The 24677-nt window shown below is 38.1% G+C and overlaps 1 protein-coding gene across 1 annotated transcript; it reads left to right on the top strand.

Moving 5' to 3' along the window:
- The first annotated feature begins 150 nt into the window (after nucleotides 1-150).
- Nucleotides 151-22763, top strand: LOC137024775 (zinc finger protein 585A-like). Its single transcript, XM_067392658.1, has 4 exons — nucleotides 151-292; nucleotides 2109-3007; nucleotides 19316-19745; nucleotides 20311-22763. Exons 1-4 carry the CDS (start codon nucleotides 208-210, stop codon nucleotides 21852-21854), a joined length of 2958 nt encoding a protein of 985 aa, XP_067248759.1. The 5' UTR covers nucleotides 151-207; the 3' UTR covers nucleotides 21855-22763.
- Nucleotides 22764-24677: the final 1914 nt, after the last annotated feature.

The raw sequence follows: 24677 nt of genomic DNA on the forward strand, positions 1-24677 counted from the left end.
CTCTTTTTATCTTTTGTATATAATTTTTCTATGTAAATATGTGAACAGGACTTTTATTTTGGTCTGCCGGTGTCATGATGTCATGAGGCTGCGCCACACTCCTGCATCTGTTGTGATTCTGAAAGAAAAAACTGTTGTGATTCTGCTGAAGAAAGGTCCAAGCGTTTAAGGTGTGTAAACCTGGATCTATTTCTCTTTGTCTCAAAGATGGCGTTTATTAAAGAGGAGAGTGAAGATGTGAAGATTGAAGAAACATTCAGAGTGAAGCATGAAGATGCTGAGGAACAAACAGGTTGGTTTCATTCACAGTCATTTGATTAGTTTTATTAGTGTATTTGTTAAAAATATGCTTTCATTGCTTTAAAATTTGTTCAATCTTAATAGACTTTTATATAGTAATCCTAAATTTAAATGACATTGATTTTCTTACAAATATATTACTAATATACTAGTTATAAGTACATTTTCCCCCAGGTGAAAAAAGTGCAGGAGAATACACTTTATTTTAGTACACAGTACACTTCTATACTTCAAGTACTCTATTTCCATGCACTTATTTTTTAATATACTAAAAGCTCATCTTTAGTACTTCTTAATATAATCTTAAGAACATCTAAGTGTACTCAACTGTGCTATTCTGAGACACCATGAATTTGAAATAAAATGTGCTTTTAATATACTATCTCTGTATTTACATTTTTTTTTATTTAGTTACCACTTGTAGTACACTTGAACCCACCTTTCATACACCTTTAAATGTACTCATCAGACATAGGAAATACACTTATGAAGTACTTAAAATATAAGATATATGATAAATATATACAAAACGTATTCATAATGTTGTAGGCAATAAATTATAAATACATTTTGTATATATTCATTATATATTAGTCTTATATTTGAAATACATCATAAGTCTATTTTAAAAGTGTTTGAAAGATGGGTTCAAGTGTACTACAAGTGGTAACTAAAATACAGAGATATTAGTATTTTAAAAGCACACTTTAGATCAAATTCATGGTGTCTCGAAATAGCACAGTTGAGTACACTTAGATGTTCTTAAGATGATCTTAAGAAGTACTAAAGAAGAGCTTTTAGTATATTAAAAAAATAAGTGCATGGAAGAGAGCACTTTTAGTACATTATGGAAGAGTACTAAAAAAGTGTATTTTACTGCACTTTTTTCACCTGGGTAGAGACTCCGACACTTTCCGTTTGCATTAAGTTTATTTTTATTACCACACTGGCAGATATTGATAATTTTACTTAAGTAAAATGCACTTAATTTAGATTCCCCCAGAAAACAAGACTAAATATCTTATATTATTTTCTTATATAAAAAATCCATCTTGATTTAAGAATTTTTAGATATTTGTACTTGAAATAGGATGAAAAATACTCAGTACGAAAAGCATTTTTGCAGTGTGAATGAATGAGTTAACTATTTAAATATCACTTGCACTTTAAAAAGGGGGAGGAGATCGAAGGAAACTCTGGGTTTACCGAAGAAAACCTGCTCCTGACCAGGTTAGGTTCACAGAGTAAGTTACCATGGTAACTGACTCTGAGTAGACGTTACCTCTCTTTCAGAAACAGGCTTGACTTACCCTGCTTTTTCGGGTTTGACATACCTCCCATTCTGAAACAGAAAGTTTCAACAGAGTTTCCCTCATTTCAGGGTTAACATACTCAGAGTTTTCACTTAACCTCCTTTCTGAAACGGGCCCAAGAGCAGCAGGATCTTAGTGATGGCTTACACAACTTCTGAGTTCATATTGGTGGAGGGAATGCAACTAGGAAAACAGCCCTATAGGGGAAAATTCAGTTATCGGGGGGACTGTCCTAGTGGCTAATTCCTATAACTGAGTTCCGTTAACTACCCAGTGCAAAAGCCCCTATACTTGTAGTTAAACCTAAAGTACTCAAATAGGTGGATCAGGTGCATTTAATTAAAGTTAAAGCTAAACTCTACAGGACTGAGGCCCTGCAAGAAGTGTATTAGGATCTAGCATACTTGTTGTTTATGATTTATGTGTCAAAATCTTTTGATGTCTGTTGTTTTGTGGTGTTATACTGAGATTAACCTTTGCCTTCTTTTACTTTAGATTTGATGCCATTGAAAGGAGAGAGTCAAGATCTGAATGAAACAAAAGAGAAAGATCAGTACAAGACACATTGTGATGTTGTAGCTGAAGAAAAATATTTTAGTTGCTCACAGAATGAAATTTCCCCACGAAAAAGGACTAAAAAGACTGGAATTAGAACGTATTTCACCTGCCAACTGTGTGGAATAAGTTTCAATCAGCCTGCAAAGCTTGAAGTGCACATGAGGGTTCACACTGGAGAGAAGCCGTTCACATGCCAACAGTGTGGAAAGAGCTTCGATCTACAAGGAAACCTTAAAGTCCATATGAGAATTCACACTGGAGAGAGTCCTTACACCTGTCAACAGTGTGGAATAAGTTTCAGACAAAAAGGAAACCTTAATAACCACATGAGAATTCACACTGGAGAGAAGCCTTTCACATGCCAACAGTGTGGAAAGAGTTTTAATCAAGATGGAAATCTTAAAGTCCACATGAGAATTCACACCGGAGAGAAGCCTTACATATGCTCTCAGTGTGGAAAGAGTTTCGATCTACATGGAAACCTTAAAGTCCACATGCGAATTCACACTGGAGAGAGTCCTTACACCTGCCAACAGTGTGGAGTAAGTTTCACTCAAAAAGGACACCTGAACAGTCACATGAAAGTTCATTCTGGGGAGAAGCCATACAAGTGCCAACAGTGTGGAAAGAGTTTCGACCTACAAGGAAACCTTAAAGTCCACATGAGAATTCACACTGGAGAGACCCCTTACACCTGCCAACAGTGTGGAGTAAGTTTCAAACAAAAAGGAAGCCTTAACAGGCACATGAGAATTCACACTGGAGAGAAGCCTTTTACCTGCCAACAGTGTGGAAAGAGTTTCAGCCGAAAAGGAATTCTTAATTACCACATGAAGGTTCACACTTAACAGAGACATTTTACCTGCCAACAATGTGGAAAAAGTTTAGATCTACAAGGAAACATTAGAGTCCATATGAGAATTCACACTGAAGAGAGCTCTTACACCTGCCAACATTGTGGAGTAAGTTTCAGACAAGAGCGGAACTGCTGTTTATGTCTCTCTTTAAAATAACTAAAATATGCATAAACGAACTAATTTTACATTCTGGCAATTATGTGCTGTTACCTTCCGCCCTTATTCACATGGGGATTTAAAAGAGAACTTTTAGAGATTTTGTTCCCCTTTGTACTGAGTTCAAATTAGGTATGATAGAACTGTTGCAATTAATTTATTTTGACAACTAATAAAATGTTAAACATTTAGTGTTCACTTTTTTGGTTGCAAGTTTTTGAAACAGACATTGCAGTGAAACTAAGAATTGTTGAATATTCTATTGAGTTTTCAGCTACAGAAAATCCACAAGAGAGCAGTTAAACAGGCATGCCTATGACACCTTTACGTGGCCTTCATGTCACTTTCACAGGTTTGGTAAGTTTATATACAGGCACTTTCTGTGTATAGATGAGGCAGGTACAACAGTAAGGTGCCCAAGCATTTTTTTTCCAACCGGGACAAAATTATTTGGGTTTGTTAAAGTCTTTGTGAACTGGAAGTTGCAAACGACTTTTCTCCAGTGTTGTGACGTATTTCCAAGCGCTCCTCCTCTCCATCTCTCGCTCATAGCAGACTAACAGTTGGAGGGGAGTGGTTTCAGCATTTTCAACCCAAGCCGTCAAACTGAAGTCATCCAGTCATTCCAGACCGGAAGTAACTTGTCAGATTTTGAAGATAACCGCAACAAAAAAAAATTGTGTATAAACTTGCACGGATTAATTGTTCACCACAAGACTAGTAATATGCACTAACAAAGTAAATGGGGTCAATTTTGATTTCATGCCGATTTTAAAGATGAGAAAAATGTGTTCTTTTTTCCTCAAAGCACTGATTAATAGCATAACACTAGTTTCCTAGATCTGCTGCAAAGAATGTATCAACCTTAACAGGTGTGTTATCTGTCACCGTCACTACATGTGAATTCCTCTTTCTCTCTTTTGAGTTGACACAAATTAATGTTTTCATTCTGTACAATTGCTTTATTGCAGTAGGTAACAAATAGCCCTATGTCTATGTGCTCTGCTAGACTATGAAGAGCTCTGTCAACTGAGTACAGCATCTGAATCAAGTGTTACTTTAGAACCCCCTCCCTGTGTAGTGACCTGACCTCATCACACTTGATGGCTTTCTGCACTCATGTGGGATTTACCAGATCATCAAAAGTTAAAATGCATTCAGGGGAAGCACAAGAATGTAATTTCTTTGCATATAGATGAAGGGCACTCCCCCAATAGAAAAGTTTTTGAAATTTGCAAAAGGACACTTTGAGTACTCTTGATCATTTTGAGAATGCTTTGAGTGTACAACTTAAATGCGAAGACTGAAGCCCTTTTCAAGCAGAAATTTTGCATTCAAGGGCACGTTCTGGACTGATCCCAGCGATGTTACTAGGTCCCACTACTGGGATCGATCCTGAAATCAATCCCGGGACGTGTTTGCAATCATACAGAAGGCACTCTGGCAATTTTATGGCAATTTTCTGGGATCAACGTGTTGTGTTGAAAGGGGCTTGAGTGACCCCATAATGGACCCCAGTGTCTTGTGTCAAACGAAGGCAGAGGTGGACATTGCAAGACCTGTATTGTAAACCCTACAGAATCTCCATTTCATTCATAAATTATCTAAGCAGGGCTTCTGCTTCTGAGACCTGCTGTAAAGTGACTCTTTCAGAAAAGTGCTTTGCCAAAACTTTCCCAAATGTAGTCCAATGTCATAGTTAACGTGTGGTACAATCCCTTTAAGTTTAAGCCACATGTATCATTCATGAGCTTTCCAGTACTTTTCTCATTCAGTGATCTGGGGACTCTGGAAACACAAGATGGCAGTTGGATTTCCAAAAGTTTAGCATCAATATCTGAGATATTTGTTCAATGGTTGTCACTTCCAGCCCACATACAGGTCTTGCCTCACTAAGGTGGTAGGCATGCATGTAATCAGGTACACAGCCTTGAAAAAGGTCAAAAGATGGCATTAAAGACAAAACAGAAGGTCCTTACACCTTTTGTAAGGGCTTGTCAGGGGTTCACCAGCATATTTTAAAAACCAGCTGTGACTTCTCAATTCACTATCTGCTCAAGCATGACCTTGAACTTGTAGTATGACTTTGCATATCCACCTTATTCAGTATATCAAAGAAAATACAGAAATGATCAGATAGCGTTACATCCTGTAACAATGGATGAAATGTTAGAACATCTTCCATATTTGAGACACCCAATTCAGGTCTTGCAGTCTCTACTAATGAGCTGATGACTTGAATCAGTGATGAAGTTACACCTGTCCATTAATATGCCCAACCTTAGAAACTGTAGGAATATCTGAGCATTTCACCTCAACAAGCCCAAGACAGGGATCTGCATTAGTGTCATAAACTTTGGCATCAAGACTGGCACCAAGGTAGGATCCATCTGGGCATACTACAAAACCACAAGGTGAGACATTCACAATGAACAGTTCAGAGTAATGTTCCAGCACCTTAGGTTCCCTGTTAAGGGTTTTCATTGCTCTAGTTTGCTTTACATCCTTGAGTATCTGCCTTGCCAGTGCCTGTCCAGATGTATCTCCTCACACATGAGAAACCTCATACAATCTGCTAGAGGTCACTCTAAGCTTGTGCATTTCCTTCCACAGTGGACACTCTGATTTCTCCTCCATTTCTCTGCCAACTCCTGTGAACTGGTGGCAGTTAGGGATGAAGTGCATGCTCCATGGAAATATAGAACCATTAATAGAGAGTTTTGGGAACAAAGGATCATCTGGGTGTTGTTTTTGGTCATAAGAGGAAGGCACTGGTTGGACAGCACTGAACCTTGGGGCACAGGACCAAATCTGGAGTCCACCAAAGACAGTTCTGATGAATAGTTAAGGATGCAGAAAATCAGAGGTTGAGGATGATCGCCTTCCAGAATTCTTCAAAAAGCTTACGCTGTATGTCCTACACCTTCCCTATTCAACTTACGGAACGAACGCAGTGCCAGTTCCATTTGTTCCATAAGTAGAATAGGGAAGGCGTAGGACATGCAGCGTAAGCCTTTTGAAGAATACAAAAGTGCAGTTTTGGCAGAACCATTTGGAAGGCGACCATTTGTTTATATAAAGCATATACATTTAAATTTTTTCGAAAATTACAGATTGTTTCGCTAGATAAGACCCTTATTCCTCATCTGGTATCGTTTAAAGCCCTTTGAAACTGCACAGAAACTAATTTTGACCTTCAACCGTTTGGAGGCCATTGAAGTCCTCTATAAGGAGAATAATCCTGGAATGTTTTCATCAAAAACCTTCATTTCTTTTCGACTGAAGAAAGAAGGACATAGACATCTTGGATGACATGAGGGTGAGTAAATTATCAGGAAAATTTTATTTGAAAGTGATCTAAACCTTTAATAAAAGTCTTTCTCATTAATGAGGTTTTCACAAAAATGAGTCAATTAAAGCCCCCTTATCTAGCAATCCCAGTGCTCCAAATAGCAATTAGAAAACTTAAAGATACTTTTAGATGTTTAAGAGGAGTACCTTTCCTTTGTCCAAGAAAAATGCCATTTTTCTCTACCTGCTTCTGGACGACTGGTGCTTCCCTCAGCACAAGTTTGGTATTGTTCCAACCTCGTTGTGAAGATTCGATGTTACCCCTAATTACCCACATTTCTTGTGTGTATACCCTGTTTATTGTTGGTTTATATTTGTTTGGTTTATTTGCATAAATGTTTGTTGTTTAAAAATTACTTTTTTCGTAGTCTAATGTAACGTGTATATTTTATATATATATATATATATATATATATATATATATATAGAAATGGTAGATGAAAATAAGGGACCAATATCAGAAGAACGAACCTCAACTCCGGGAGGAAAATGGTGTGTTCAATGAAACAAACACAAGGTTGCAGTACTCAATGGTGAAATATATTACAATGAAATAAGTTGACAACATTTACAATATTTACATATACACATAGATAGTATTGAATTCAAAATTATGAACAATTCACATGATTCGAAGATTCAAGTGCTGCAATTGTATATATACCACACACAATGAGCAAGTTCAGCAATCCAGAGGGAAAAAAAAAAAAAAAAAAAAAAGAGTCCATAAAGTCATATGAATGTGCATGAAAGTTTGTAATAAAGATGTTTGAACGTGTATGAGTGTATAATGGTGTGTGAGGGGAGCAGCTGCAGTGCCTCCTACCACACCGGCAGATGCTTGCACTCTCAATCTTTGGTTCAGGGCCTAGTAGCTCGCCATCAATACAAAAAACCTGGCCTGTAAACAGGACTAAGCAATAAATAACACTTTACATAAATCACATAATCATACAATATCATAATGTCATATTGTCATATTCCATCTTTATCATGTACATGATTCAAAATTATCCTGCATATAGCAACATCATTCAACGATCTACAAGAGTACTCTATAATTAACATATAAATAGTTTCAACTTTCATCTCAATATTAAATAGTAAACCATTTTATAATCAGTAACATCAATATTGCGATAGCTATAAAATGTCAATAGTAGTGCATTGTTCATATAAAATCGATATAATTAAGCACATAATATCAATACAATAACAACCACAGCCAGCACCAGCACCGGCTAACAGATTCATATGCCATACACAAAAGTGCTAACATTAACACCGTATAGTACAAACAATGACACTCACCAGTTCTTGTATCATTAAATCACTCAACACAGCCTCAACCAAACCGGAGGCATCTAAAAAAAGTTGGCAGGCATAACAGTTCAAAACCGACAGTCTAATGAGTCAATATAAAACATTTACAAGGTTAAACGCCTACCTGCAGCACACGCGCGCACGCGCACACACACACACACACACACACACACACACACACACACACACACACACACACACACACACACACACACACACACACACACACACACACACACACACACACACACACACACACACACACACACACACACACACACACACACACACACACAAAATAGCGCGCCGTCATTTTTAAAGGGAAATGACGCGGCCTCTGTCAAATCTCGCGATAGCGTGAACTGGGGAGTAGTGAGAAGAGAAAGTAAAAGCAGGAAAAAAACAGGGTTACACTAAGGTGCACATTAGACGACAGAAAAAAGGACACCAGTTTTCTTTCTTTCTTTTATTTATAGTTTACAAACTTCCATTTTCTTACCTTTTGTTTCTGGGAGCATGGCTGCAGCATGGTTCCAGGGGTGGGGGTTTAAGAGGAAGTGCGGCCTTCCCGTTTCCTTTTTTTATGTATCCCAGAGGAATTATGGGTAGTGTAGGCATAGTCTACTTAATAGTACTAGCAGGGGGGGTCATTGTTTCATTGTGTTTATTTGAATGTATGTACAAATGTGGTATTTTATTTATTTATTTATTTTTTTGTATTTATTTGGGTATTATTGATTGTTAATTTATTTTGAATTTGATATTCAATTATTGAGTTTATTTATGTGTTTATGTATATGTATGATTGACTCTTGAGTTTTAAATGGATCCCTGTGCTTGCTAGAGTCAGTTCTGGTTGGGGCCTCCATGAGGAGGGTCAACATTAGTGTCCCGGGTTTCTTCTTCTTCTTCTGTTGAGTCAATAAATACAACATATTGACTTCAAGCAGTGTCTCCCCGCCTTTACTCTGGCCATGTCCCTACATTATGGTGGCAGCGGTGGAATATTCCAGAAGAGGAGCATTGCTGTGTCAAATCTTTAGGTGTGATGGCACCAAAACGGGCACGTACTGAGAAACCAGTGCAGATGGATCCTGGAGAGGATGGGAAAGAACTACAAGGGGCTAGTGGAGGTGTCATGGAACCAGATCCCTCTGGGAGTTCTTCTAAGGATATTGCTGAGCTCAAGGATATGTTCCAGAAATTCCTGGTGGATCAAAGAGAAAGGCAAGTCCGTCAAGAACAGGAAAATGCACACCAAGAAACAAGATTGAAGTCCTTGCAACATCAGTTTCGCCTACTGCAGGGAGAAGTAAGTCAACATACCTCACTGGGTCACCTGCCACAAGGGGAGAGTGAGGGCCCAGGTACTTCCAGATATTCTGATGGAGTTCGATATCCAACTGCTGGGGGTCCATTGAAAGAGCCAAAGATGCAGCGGCTGAGTGAGATGGATGACATCGAGCATTATCTGACTACTTGAGCGAATTGCTACAGTGTGCAAATGGCCTCCAGAAGATTGGGCCATTCGACTAGTTCCTCTACTCACTGGTAAGGCCCGGGCTGCTTATGTGGCTATGGATGTGGAAGAAGCGACCGACTATGGGCAGGTGAGAGAGGCAATATTGAAGAATATTCATTGCATATTCATAGCGAATTCTCAATGGCATGAGTCTGAACTAATTATTTATGAATGATTTGGACTTGGCTTGTGCCAAGTTTGGTGTTTTTAATAAACTGAAATTATCATTATTATATGGTTGTCCAGAAAAATATCACATTTATTCCAAGCATTAAAAAAAAAAAAACTAACTGTCATGCATTGCATAAAGCCAGGCACTGATTGCTCTGCAAAGCCTGCATGCAAGTAAAGTCAAACAGAGCAGCAAGGTTGTATGCGTTTTAGTGGTACTAAACTTGCATTATTGTGAACCAGAATGGTTTAATTATCGGCAAGAGGAAACCAGACAGCAGTACTATTTAAAAAAAATAAAAATAATAATAATAATAATAATAATAATAATTTAAAGTCAGCATGAAACTGGAGTTTGTCTTTTGTCTTCAAGCACTGCTTAAACAGAATTTATTATATAAAACATAATAATGCTGATGTAAAGTATAAGCATTTGTGTGCACAGTGGTGAAACATCTACTGAAACATGGTAAATTATTGTCAGAAAAAAATATATTGCAGTTTGTCTATTAAGGCCTCTTGGGTTGTTTTATTGAACTCATTTAGGTTTAGATAAGCTACATTAGATAAGCCCAAGGTTAAACCTCACCAATAGACTAATGAGATACAAAATGCAATGATAGTCAGAATCTCAATGATTGAAGTGACAGGAAATCAAATCAAACACTCAACTGAAAACTTCATCTCACAAGTCCTGACAAACTCTCCATCAGTAGAACATTTTTAAATGATGTGTCATGAGTCTATGCTGTATTATAATGAACAAGATCACAAAAATGCAATGTATGAAATGTACATAATGACATTAACCAATATAGCAATACATTCATTTTAATTCAGTGACTTCAGTCTTCTGACTGCTTTGTTTTTGTTATATGATCATATTAAAGGTAGACTTGCTGTTGTTCTGAATTGCACCTTTGGTCTGGTACAAAAATAAGTCACAACTGGGTCATGATAGTGAATGTGATATTGTTCGATCGTTGTAGATTATTAACCAGCAGCACCACTGACATGAGAGTAGTGACTCTATCAGAAGAGATTTCTCAGACATAAGCGGATTAAGTCAGAATTACTGACAATATACTGCTAGAAACAGATGGAAATGTAATAGAAAACCTCATCAGTAACTGTTTTCTGTTTTCATTGTCCAGGTAATATGATTTTTTTCCTTTGGAGAAAAAAAAATCCTTATGTAAACCTCAAAAGGCCTTGCATTATTGTTACTATTATTATTCATGTCTTTTTGTCATAATCATTACTGAAATGTTTTTTAATCTTGATTTTTTTCTTGGTCTGGGTGTGACAAATACTTTTTATGTGCATTAAAAATAATCTATTTTTAGTGTCCGATACACAGGAGGGAGGATCAGACTTTATTTGCCACAGACAGGCAAGTGACACTACATTGTACAAAGATGATTGACAGATGCAGATTAAACGACTGAGTCGAACATCACAAGAACAAAATAATGCATGAGCACAAAGGGCTTTCAAATGAAGAAATGATAGTGTTTTCAGTTAAAGGTGCAATATGTAATATTTTTGCAGTAAAATTCAAAATCCAAAAAACACAAAAACACCAAATACATAACACTAGTGTTATGTATTTTGTTCAGTTGAGTACTTACAATATCCCAAATGTTTCCAACTGTTTGTAAATTATGAGAAAATGTCAATTTTAACCAAGGATCTGGGAATTGTGAGGAGTCGCTTATCACTGGCATCATGCCCGCGTTACCCTCGGTTTCCAGTTTTATTTTGTAGAAACCATGGAAACACCAAAGATTTAATATATTACACATTTTAATAGACAAGGGAACAACTGTATATATATATATATTTATAGACAGAAAACAACTTATTGTTATATAGCTCAACACGTTTAGTCCTATTGTTTAAATCTAATTTTCTTGATTTTTTGTGAGTACCATGCTTTACCATGCCTCGGAGAAAAACACTATTTTGTGAAGAAGCTAACATAGCATACCCAGCCAGCAATGACACGTGGGGCCCAGATGGGTTAACTACGGGTTCCATGGGTACTGTGTGGGCATGGGCTTTGGCTGGGTGAAATCAGCGGGTCCCATGTAGGTTTTGTAGTACGAGTCCCACATAGGAAGCCCATATGAGCTGATTACATGGGCCCCATAAGCGACAGGCATGGGCCAAGTGGGCATGGGTTTGAACTGGGAACACATATATGGGTCTTGAATGGCATATTTATGGGTCAAGTGGGCATGGGTTTGAACTGGGAACACATATATGGGTCTTGCATGATATATTTATGGGCCAAGTGGGCATGGGTTTGATCTGGGAACACATATATGGGTCTTGAATGGCATATTTATGGGTCAAGTGGGCATGGGTTTGATCTGGGAACACATATATGGGTATTGAATGGCATATTTATGGGCCAAGTGGACATGGGTTTGAACTGGGAACACATATATGGGTCTTGCATGACATATTTATGGGCCAAGTGGGCATGGGTTTGATCTGGGAACACATATATGGGTCTTGAATGGCATATTTATGGGTCAAGTGGGCATGGGTTTGAACTGGGAACACATATATGGGTCTTGCATGATATATTTATGGGCCAAGTGGGCATGGGTTTGATCTGGGAACACATATATGGGTCTTGAATGGCATATTTATGGGTCAAGTGGGCATGGGTTTGATCTGGGAACACATATATGGGTATTGAATGGCATATTTATGGGCCAAGTGGACATGGGTTTGAACTGGGAACACATATATGGGTCTTGCATGACATATTTATGGGCCAAGTGGGCATGGGTTTGATCTGGGAACACATATATGGGTCTTGAATGGCATATTTATGGGCCAAGTGGACATGGGTTTGAACTGGGAACACATATATGGGTCTTGCATGACATATTTATGGGCCAAGTGGGCATGGGTTTGAACTGGGAACACATATATGGGTCTTGCATGACATATTTATGGGCCAAGTGGGCATGGGTTTGATCTGGGAACACATATATGGGTCTTGAATGGCATATTTATGGGCCAAGTGGACATGGGTTTGAACTGGGAATGCACATATGGGTCCTGCATAGAAATTTTATGGGCCAAGTGGGCATGGGTTTGAACTGGGAATACATATATGGGTCTTGAATGGCATATTTATGGGTCAAGTGGGCATGGGTTTGATCTGGGAACACATATATGGGTCTTGCATGACATATTTATGGGCCAAGTGGGCATGGGTTTGAACTGGGAACACATATATGGGTCTTGCATGACATATTTATGGGCCAAGTGGGCATGGGTTTGATCTGGGAACACATATATGGGTCTTGCATGACATATTTATGGGCCAAGTGGGCATGGGTTTGATCTGGGAACACATATATGGGTCTTGAATGGCATATTTATGGGCCAAGTGGACATGGGTTTGAACTGGGAATGCACATATGGGTCCTGCATAGAAATTTTATGGGCCAAGTGGGCATGGGTTTGAACTGGGAATACATATATGGGTCTTGAATGGCATATTTATGGGTCAAGTGGGCATGGGTTTGATCTGGGAACACATATATGGGTCTTGTATGACATATTTATTGGCCAAGTGGGCATGGGTTTGATCTGGGAACACATATATGGGTCTTGAATGGCATATTTATGGGCCAAGTGGACATGGGTTTGAACTGGGAATGCACATATGGGTCCTGCATAGAAATTTTATGGGCCAAGTGGGCATGGGTTTGAACTGGGAATACATATATGGGTCTTGAATGGCATATTTATGGGTCAAGTGGGCATGGGTTTGATCTGGGAACACATATATGGGTCTTGTATGACATATTTATTGGCCAAGTGGGCATGGGTTTGATCTGGGAACACATATATGGGTCTTGAATGGCATATTTATGGGCCAAGTGGGCATGGGTTTGATCTGGGAACACATATATGGGTCTTGAATGGCATATTTATGGGCCAAGTGGGCATGGGTTTGAACTGGGAATGCACATATGGGTCCTGCATAGAAATTTTATAGGCCAAGTGGGCATGGGTTTGAACTGGGAACACATATATGGGTCTTGAATGACATATTTATGGGCCAAGTGGGCATGGGTTTGATCTGGGAACACATATATGGGTCTTGAATGGCATATTTATGGGCCAAGTGGACATGGGTTTGAACTGGGAATGCACATATGGGTCCTGCATAGAAATTTTATGGGCCAAGTGGGCATGGGTTTGATCTGGGAACACATATATGGGTCTTGCATGACATATTTATGGGCCAAGTGGGCATGGGTTTGATCTGGGAACACATATATGGGTCTTGAATGGCATATTTATGGGCCAAGTGGACATGGGTTTGAACTGGGAATGCACATATGGGTCCTGCATAGAAATTTTATAGGCCAAGTGGGCATGGGTTTGATCTGGGAACACATATATGGGTCTTGCATGACATATTTATGGGCCAAGTGGGCATGGGTTTGATCTGGGAACACATATATGGGTCTTGAATGGCATATTTATGGGTCAAGTGGGCATGGGTTTGATCTGGGAACACATATATGGGTCTTGCATGGCATATTTATGGGCCAAGTGGGCATGGCTTTGATCTGGGAACACATATATGGGTCCTGCATGGCATATTTATTGGCCAAGTGGCCATGGGTTTGAGTGATTGGTTCAGGTCCAGCAATATTATGTAATGCTCATCTACAAACAAGCATCAAAAATAAAATAAAATAAAATAAGCTTAACTTAGGATATCAAGGGGAGCCTTATCATTCAAGCTCCTCTTGGCAAAGCAAAATCTGCTCGTCACAACATGGCAGACAGAGCATCATTCTGCTTGCTTCGATGCTGGACAGGACAAGAGGAAAAAAGAAAAAAAAGAAAAAAAGACTTGCAGGAGGCCTCATCATCAATCTGTCTGCCACTTCTGTGTTGTTAGATGTCCTTGGACCAAGGAGTAGCATGTGTTTCTATCAAGGTGTAGCTCATACACCAACAATGACTGATGTGTTGGCTGTAAAAGGTACAGTAGATCTGTTTGGTTAGGCTATCTGAAGATCTTCAGGATGCATTGACATATACATGGTTTATGGTACTGCCCGCTCAACCAAATGGTAGAGCACATTTTGAGTCACTATATTTCACTGAGAGGAGTACCTAACTTAACTCAAGCTGATTGAGCCATCTCTACCATCTGGTTGAGGTATGTTATGCCAAAAAAATCCACTAGATGTCAGAGTGTTTTTTAGCTTAGCCTGACAGTCAGCCTGCCCTGGACCAGATTAATTTAACAGCATTTTAACTATTTTAAGTTGCTTTATGAAACAGAATCCACTGACAATAAGTCTGACCAACCAAAATAAGCCTGGCTTGTATTCTATGTGTGATTAATTTGTGTTCACATTGCTCAAATATCATGTTTAGCAAGCTATAGAAAAAATGGTGTAAAGCAGATTTTGTGAGCAGTGCGGAGGTGTAATGACAATTTACAATAAAATGTGTAAGTTTGTTTCCAAACAAACCAAACAAATGGGTGACCCCTTGAACTTTAAATAGAATATCCATTTACCATCCTGAAAATTTTTTTATTTTTGCTAATTTTAGTAAACTTTCACATTAGCGTGCACATCTTACGCTGTTATTAATACGGGGATCAGCTGGAAATAGCGACCTCTCCTGGATTGATTTAGTATTAACATTATATTTACATTAATTTCTTTTCAGATGCTTTAAAATTGCTCACCCAAGTGATCCAGCGGGCATATTATGAATATTTTTACTTGTAAATCACATTTGTTTGCATTTTAATGCTGGTAGAAATGGTTTCTACACCCAGACAGTTTTGCCTTTTAGACAGAATCTCACATGTCTCTTTCATTAGTAGTTCTTAACATTTTCAGTACATCATTGGACAATGTATTTAAATATGTATTTCACCAAGAAATCAACTCTGAACTCCTCTAATATCTATTTTAAATTTTCTGTACACTTTTGTGATTGAAAACACCAGCAGCCTGTGATCAGGACTTTTATTTTGATCTGCTGGTATTACGTCATAAGGCTGCGTCGTGCTCGTGCATCTGTTATGATTTGGCTGAAGAAAGGTTTGTTTTAAGCGTGTTTAAGTGTGTATTTTAGTCTGTCCTCAGCATGAGAACACAATGCAAAATGACCAAACAAAGTGTTTAAAAATGCAACAAATAATAATAAAAAATACATTTATATTGAGATCTGTAGTATATCAAACAATACAAAGTGCAAGTCTTGAATTATATTTTCCATAAAAAAATTCTATCAAAGCTGTGTCCTCACTTTGCGTCAACTCTACCTGATTTATTCAGAATTAAAACAAATCCAGACAATGTCAGGGTCAGCTTTAACTCTAGCTAACTCTAGCTTTAACTAGGACCCCTTTCCTTTTTCTTTTAATATTTTATTAAAACAATGTTGAAGTCTCTGCAGTCTCAGATTTAACATGTCAACTCCATCCTAGTGTAACAGTTTCTGTAAACAGTTGTGGGATAAATCTGGCCATTTTTGATCTGTTTATTAAGGCCGCTACAACTGAAAAAAAAATTGCTCCACTGTACAACATGTTAAGGTGGAAAAATGTTCACTTTTGTCAACTCCGCCAGGTTTTATGTCTGATGGTTGACAAGTGCTCTCAAAAAGTCTAAATAATGTGTTACGTCCAAGGACGAAATGTATTTATTATTTGAATTGTTTGTATCTTGTGTTGTGTTTTCCTTTGTTTTTTCTGTTTCTCTCTCTGCGCTATTAACAGGTTGAGGGGTACCACCTGTGCTTCATTAGTCATGTGAGAGCTGTGTGCGCACTGACTGGTGTATTTCCTGATTACCATCGTATAAAACTGCAGAAAGCGCCGTGATGAAGGAGAGAGACAACGCGGCATGTGAGGATTTGTTTACTCTTCAGTCCCAGACGGTAGCGCTGGTCGCGCTTCTGTTGTTCTTTGTTGCGTTGGGTTGTAATATATTATGTGTTTTGAGTGGATAATTTTTTTTATATATACATTTATGGGTAAAGTAGGGTGGAGGATTCCGATATCTTTTCTCCTGGTTATGGTTTAGTTAAGGAGGGAGGGAAGTTAATTGTTGTTTTGTTGTTTTCTTTTGGTGACAGGTAATTTAGTATTAATTCTTTTAGGTAGAGGTTTCATTCTTTCTCCTTTTATATGGGTCCTCCACCTGAGGTAATGTTTTGTTTGTTTTCTCCTATTTTGTGTGGAACATTTTTTCATGATTATTCTTTATTTCATAGCCTACTCCTGCATTACAAAATAAAAGGCAAACCTGCCACTTAAACTGCAACCCAGCATTTAGTTTTTTTTTCAATTGTGACTCTGGGAGTGAAGAGTAAGAGATCCTCCAAGTCTCTCCACTTTTATTTGTTCGTTCGACCCCTATTTACCGGGGATAGAAAAGGGAGAACGTAACAAATGTGATTTAATGTTTTTTTTTATTATTATTATTTTGGATATAGGGCATTCTTCTAATGTTGTTTCAAAGGATTAGTTCACTTTGAAATGAAAATTAGCTCAAGCTTTACTTACCCTTCAGCCATCCTAGGTGTATATGACTTTCTTCTTTCTGATGAACACAGTTGGAGAAATATTAATAAATATCCTGACGCACCCGAGCTTTATAACGGCAGTGATCAAGACTAACAAGTGTGAGCTGAAGAAAGTGCATCTATCCACATCCATCCATCATAAACTCCACACAACTCCGGAGGAAGCAATGCGTTTAAGAAAATTATTCATATTTAACAAGTTATTAAGTAAAATATCTAGCTTCCGTTAGATCGCTTTCTATATTTAACTATCACCAGTGCACTAAACTACTGAGCTATATCTGATTGAGACACTCATAGATTTAGATTGGATTAATTTTTCTTCTTATTTATTCTCATCTGAAACACAGTAAAACTCCTGGTGAAGCGACTGAGATCCACCTGACACTATTATGAAGATGGCGATTATTAAAGAGGAGAGTGAAGATGTGAAGATTGAAGAAAAATTCAGAGTGAAACATGAAGAAACTGAGGAACAAACAGGTTGGTTTCATTCTCAAAGCTGAACTCAGTCATTTGATCCTCATTTAGAGCTGGACATTTTAATAAATTAATGATATTTTTGAGGAATGTCATACGCACAATTCCCAGATTCATTCTTGAACGAATCAGCCATTTGAATGAACCGTTTAAATGAATGACTCATTTATTAAGACGGTTACTTGACGCCACCCACTGATGGTTTAGTCTAATTGTTTAATCATTTTCCACAACATTTCTTACAATCCCATAACATTAATTAATGCAGTTGTTTTTTTTATTATAAATTTGTAAATTATTTAATTTGATTGGTAACAACCCTTTGCATCTTAATCTAATTAAATTCATTGATCGAATTTAAGAATTTAAAATAAAAGATGAATCATACATTGTTCATGAATCGTACAAGTGAATGACAAGGCTTAATGTCGAGCCCTGTATGTAGTCTTAATGGGCCGCGTTTCAGTCACCATTTCATATTGTCTGACAACAAAAACAGAAAAATATATAAATGAAACAATTTTATTGGGAATTTGGCTGTATTAAAATATATTATGTGAGCAAAAAGGGTAGCAGCAGAGATGCAAACAAATGTAAAGGGCTGACACTTGGCAGAATGTGAATACAACAATGACATGATGAATATTCTAATTCCCATATGACATCATCTATCAACATTAGATCATCTATCGACATTTGCCAACATATATATATATATATATATATATATATATATATATATATATATATATATATATATAAATATTATATGTTGGTGAATGTTGATAGATGATCTAATTTAGTGCTATGGCAAAAAAAAAATGAATTAGATTTGATGAAACCTGTTGAAACTCTGTGTAAGAGCTTAAAAAACGCAGTCCAAGTGTGCATTAAAATATTATTCATAAACTCTCTCTCTTATTATCATCACCATACACAGTGAAGTACACAGAAACACTTGTTACAACTAATAGTAAACAAATATATAAAGACCTTATGCCTTTTCAGGTGGTGCTTAATAAACTGGTACATTTTATATCTGTTATCAACTCTGATGAACTGTAATAAAGGGCTCTCACCTTCATTACTGCCATATCCAGTATAACTCTGGAGGCTGTAAGCTGGATCAGAACAGTTTGAACTGATCTATCCTTGAGTAGCACATTTTTAGCACAAACTGTTTTGTATTGTCTCTGTGTATTGACATTCGTTCACAAAGCAGTCCGGTGTGAAATGATTCGCGCAGACAAACAAATTTTTGCAGAGCAGAGGGAGCTCTTTCTTACTAAATCCACCTCATCTTCAGTGGCTCAGATTTAGGGAGTAAATTGAGAGAGCTCTGTGGATTAATCCATCCAGCTACAGAACACCGAAAATGCTTGGGAGACATTCTCATCAGTGCAGCAATGGCAGACTGTGTAAACTTGCTGAAGAACTTTTACTGCTATATTGGAGAACTCTTAGTGGTAAGATAAAATGTTTAGTGAATACGGCCCCTGATGTATGTCACTTTTTGCCATTAAACTGCCATTAACATTTGTTTGTCTTTTTTCGCTTTAGACCTGATGGCACTGATAGAGGAGGATCAAGAACTGAAAGAAATAGAAGAGAAAGAACAATATAAGAGACGTGATTTCATGGATGTAGAGAAATCCATTCTGACTGAAACAACTTCTTCGTGGAAGAAAAATCAGAAAACCGAGTCTACCTGCTCTCAATGTGGAAAAAGTTTCATTAAAAAACATAACCTTAAAATCCACATGAGAATTCACACTGAAGAGAAGCCTTATCAATGCCAACAGTGTGGAATGAGTTTCAAACAGAAAACAAACCTTAATTCCCACATGAAGATTCACACTGGAGAGAAGCCGTTCACATGTCAACAATGTGGAAAGAGTTTCACTAAAAAAGGAAACCTTAAAAAACACATGAACATTCACACTGGAGAGACACCTTTTACATGTGATCAGTGTGGAACGAGTTTCAAATATAAAGAAACTCTTAATTCCCACATGAACATTCACACTGGAGAGAAGCCGTTTGCCTGTGATCAGTGTGGAAAGAGTTTCCTACGTAAAGTAACCCTTAATGTCCACATAAAGAGAAAACACTCAGGTGAGAACTGTTTTATTTGTCATTAGTGTGGAAAGAGTTTAAGACATAAAGCAACTCATGATTCATACATGAAGTTAGACAGGTAGAGTCCTTACACAGGCAAACTGTGTGGGACCTGCAGAGGACCTATTACTGAGCCCTGTTGCACTCCATACTTGTTTTTGATGAAACGTCCATTTGTTTACACAAATTATTGTCAGTTGGATAGATTTGACCTAAACAGTGCTAATGCTTATTGGCAAATAACAAAATAATTCTCAAACTTTCCAAAAGAATGTAGTGATCTGTTGTCAGAAGAGCTAGTAGCACTAAATGCAGTCATTATTAGATGCCAAATGCAGGTCACAAATCATTTAAATAATAAAATACTGACTGAAACTGTTCACGAGTACCATTGCATAGTGAAGAGGACTCTAATTTTCGAATATTTTTGACCTGAATGGAAGATTCAGTATTGATCTATAACAATGCAGTTGTGTTGCACAATGTTTGTTTTTATGCCTGTTGCTTTGAGTCTAAATATTAAATTTCAAATGTCATTAACTTTTGTCAATTTTCTCTTTAGACCTGATGGCAAAAAAAGAGGAGAAACAAGAACAGAAAGAAATAGAAGAGAAAGATCAATATAAGAGACATGATTTCATTGATGTAGATAAATCCATTCAGACTGAAATGTCTTCACTAAATAAAGTTCAGAAGACTGAATCTAACAGGAACTTCACCTGCTCTCATTGCGGAAAGAGTTTCAATCAAAAACAAAACCTTAAATGCCACATGAATATTCACACTGAAGAGAAGCCTTTCACATGTCAACAGTGTGGAAAGAGCTTCATTCACAGAGGAAACCTTAATTCCCACATGAGAGTTCACACTGGAGAGAAGCCGTTCACATGTGAATGGTGTGGAAAGAGTTTCAAAAATAGAGGATCCCTTAATTCCCACATGCAGAGAGAACACCCAGGAGAGAACGGAGTAAGCCTCAACATTCAAAAACCTTTCACCTGCAAACAGTGTGAGAAGAGCTTCACATATAAAGCACAACTTGATTCCCACATGAGATGTCACACTGGAGAGAAGCCTTTCACGTGTGATCAGTGTGGGACTAGCTTCTCGCACAAAGGAACTCTTAAGACTCACATGACCATTCACACTGGAGAGAAGCCATTCAAATGTGATCAGTGTGGAAAGAGTTTCAGAATTAAATCAATCCTTAATTCACACATAAAAAGTCACAGTGTGAAGAATACTTACACCTGCAAACAGTGTGGGAAGAGCTTCTCATATAAGAAAACATTTAATGCCCACAGAAGTGTTCACAATGCTGAGAACCCATACACCTGCCAACAGTGTGGGAAGAGTTTCTCAAACAAAGGAAATCTTACGGCTCACATGAAAACTCACACAGGAGAGAAGCCATTCATGTGTCTTGAGTGTGGAAAATGTTTTACACGTGAAATAACCCTTACTTACCACATGAGGCTTCATTCAAGAGGGAACTCTTTTAATTGTCAGCAGTGTGGAACGAGTTTCCAAGACAAGAGACGCCTTAACTGGCACTTAAAAATTCACTCCCGAGAGATGTCTTTCAAGTGCCATGACTGTGGAAAGAGTTTCAGATTTAAAGGAAACCTCAAGACTCACATGAGAGTTCACACCGGAGAGAAACCTTACACCTGCACTCAGTGTGGGAAGAGTTTCAGTCAGAAAGTAACACTTGACATTCACATGAGAGTTCACACCGGAGAGAAACCTTTCACATGTGTTCAGTGTAAGAAGAGTTTCACATATAAAAGAGACCTGAAACGTCATTTGCAAAAACGTTGTGGAAAGAAGTCGAAGTGCTCTGAGAGTGGAAAGAGGATTAGAAAAAGGAGCAATATCAAAAATGTTCAGTGCATTCAATCTGTAGAAAGGCCATTTAGTTGTGATCATTGTAATAAAAAATTTATTTTGCCATCACACTTACAGATACACCAGAAAAGTCATGCAGATGTGAGAAAACATTTGTGTTCATTGTGTGGAAAGAGATTTAAATGGCTCGGTGGTTTAAAATGGCACCAGAAAATTTGTATCTGTGTTAAATTAAGGTTACATTCACGCCGCAGCTGAATGTGGCCCAAATGTGATTGTCCACCTTAATGACAATTTACATTCTTCACTTTTTTTTATAATTTAGGCTTATTTATATTTTTGTCTTCATACATGCACTGTATTGCTAAACGTTTTGGGACGTCTGCCTTTATGTGCACATGATCTTTGATGACATCCCATTCTTAATCCATAGTATGGAGTATGTTCGGCTCACACTTTGCAGCTATAACAGCTTCATCTCTTCTGGGAAGGATTTCCACAAGGTTTAGGAGTGTGTTTATGGGAATATTTGACCATTCTTCTAGAAGCGTATTTGTGAGGTCAGTCAGTGATTTTGGCAAGAAGGTCTGGCTTGCACTCTCCGCTTTAATTCATCTCAAAGGTGTTGTATCGGGTTGAGATCAGGACTCTGTGCAGGCCAGTCAAGTTCCTCCACACCAAACTTGCTCATCGATGTCTTTATGGACCTTGCTTTGTGCACTGGTGCGCAGTCATGTTGAAACAGGAAGGGGCCATTCCCTAACTGTTCCAAAATGTCTTTTCTATGCTGAAGCATTAAGAGTTCCTTTCACTGAGTAGTGAGGAAATTTCACAAATGGACTTATTGCACAGGTGGCAATCTATCACGGTACCACACTTGAATTCACTGAGCTCCTGAGAGCGACCCATTCTTTCACAAATGTTTGTAGAAGCAGTCTGCATGCCTAGGCTTGATTTTATACACCTGTGGCCATGGAAGTGATTTGGAACACCTGAATTCAGTGATTTGGAGGAGTGTCCCAATACTTTTGGCAATATAGTGTATGAACTCCTGTGGTTGCACCTGACCATCTGCTTTTTTTTTCTTTTTTTTTTTTTCTTTTTTTTTAGCTCAGTTCGTTTTTGTTTCAAGGCACACATTTGTGAATTTATGAAATTCATCTTTGATTTTTTTCACAGATTTTTACATTCACAAATGGTTATATTTCACCCTTCTGTCTTTCTGTGATAAATGCTGCAATGTGAATGAACGATTGTAAATAAAATGACATGAGAGAAATAATGAATGTTGAAATGTGCATTATTTGATTGACTAACATGAATGCATACATAAACACAAACTTCATCACTGCACCTGTTAGTGGGTGGATATATTAGGCAGCGAGTGATGTGTTAGAAGCAGGAAAAATGGGCAAGCGGAAGTATTTGTGTGAGTTTGAGAAGGGCCAAATTTTGATGGTTAGACGACTGGATCAGAGCATCTCCAAAACTGCAGCTCTTGTGGGGTGTTCCTGGTCTGCAGTGGTCCGTATCTATCAAAAGTGCTCCAAGGAAGGAACAGTGGTGATCCGGCGACAGGGTCATGGGCGGCCAAGACTCATTGATGCACATTGAGAACGAAGGCTGGCCCATGTTGTCCGATCCAACAGACGAGCTACTGTAGCTCAAATTGCTCAAGAAGTTAATGCTGATTTTGATGGAAAGGTGTCAGAATACACAGTGCATCACATTTTGTTGCGTATGGAGCTGCATAGCTGCAGACCAGTCAGGGTGACCATGCTGACCCCTGTCCACCGCCGAAAGAGCCAACAGTGGACAGCATCAGAACTGGACCACGGAGCAATGGAAGAAGGTGGTCTGGTCTGATGAATCATGTTTTCTTTTACATCATGTGGATGGCCGGGAGCGTGTGAGTCTCTTACGTTGAGGAACACATGGCACCAGAGTGCACTATGGGAAGAAGGCAAGCTGGCGGAGGCAGTGTGATGCTTTGTGCAATGTTCTGCTGGGAAACCTTGGGTCCTGCCATCCATGTGGATGTTACTTTGACACGTATCACCTACCTAAGCATTGTTGCAGACCATGTACACCCTTTCATTGAAACGGTATTCCCTGGTGGCTGTGGCCTCTTTCAGCAGGATAATGCTCCTGCCACAAAGCAAAAAATGGTTAAGGAATGGTTTGAGGAGCACAACAATGAGTTTGAGGTGTTGACTTGGCCTCCAAATTCCCCAGATCTCAATCCAATTGAGCATCTGTGGGATGTGCTGAACAGACAAGTCCAATCTGTAAGGAAAAGGAGCAAAATTAGCTCAAATGAAATAATTAATTTATAGGGAATTATAAAGAGTAATTTAGTTTACGACCAAGCAACTGAATCGTCCAGTGTTCATCTGCTCGAGCCGTAATAAGCTCCTGTAGCGGATATGAATACCCACTATCGTGAAAGCACTGATTAGAGCCCGGTAACTTTAAGATTGACAGTTTAAGACATTACATTTTACAAGCACATAATACAAGACACTTTCTTTTAAAATATACAAGAGACTTTATTTATTCTAACAAAAACTAAACTTACACCAACACACACACACATTCATACGTGTTGCAGAAAGAAAGAAAATGAGAGAGAGAGTGATATGATGAACAGGATTCCTAGCAAAAGTACTTGCATGAATCGACTTTAAATGTGAATCTCCTCGTCGGCGTGTAGAGAAGAGTTTTCCGACTCAATGATTTGTTGTAGGGTCTTTCAGGTCCAGATTGTGTTAGGTAAAAACCAAACGACATTTGAGCTTGCTGGCAAAATGAAAGGAAGTCTCTTGTCGTGGCTGGAGTGAAACTTTACGGCAAAACTTAGAACACAAGACTCTCAACGGAAAAGAAAATTAAGTAAAAGAAAAGAAAAGTGAGTGAAAGTTGGATGGCTTGAATGAGCTGATTGTCTGTTCTTCTTGTTACTCCATGGTTACTCTTTGTTCTGCTTACGCTGTTAACTCTTTTTTTTTTTTTCACTGTCTTGGGATATGACTATTTAAACGTAGGTGTTTGTCCCACCTCTGAGAGGAGTTTTGGCCAATC

Source organism: Chanodichthys erythropterus, chromosome 8 (genome assembly GCF_024489055.1).
Source record: "Chanodichthys erythropterus isolate Z2021 chromosome 8, ASM2448905v1, whole genome shotgun sequence".
In the NCBI taxonomy this organism is placed as follows: domain Eukaryota; kingdom Metazoa; phylum Chordata; class Actinopteri; order Cypriniformes; family Xenocyprididae; genus Chanodichthys; species Chanodichthys erythropterus.

Bases quoted from the DNA above. Each gene is read 5' to 3' on its own strand.
- LOC137024775 (XM_067392658.1), top strand. From the start codon at position 208: ATGGCGTTTATTAAAGAGGAGAGTGAAGATGTGAAGATTGAAGAAACA. The intron at 3,008-19,315 runs GTTCACACTTAA...TCTTCGTGGAAG, and splicing joins TTCTTAATTACCACATGAAG to AAAAATCAGAAAACCGAGTC. The intron at 19,746-20,310 runs GTGAGAACTGTT...TTTTCTCTTTAG, and splicing joins CATAAAGAGAAAACACTCAG to ACCTGATGGCAAAAAAAGAG.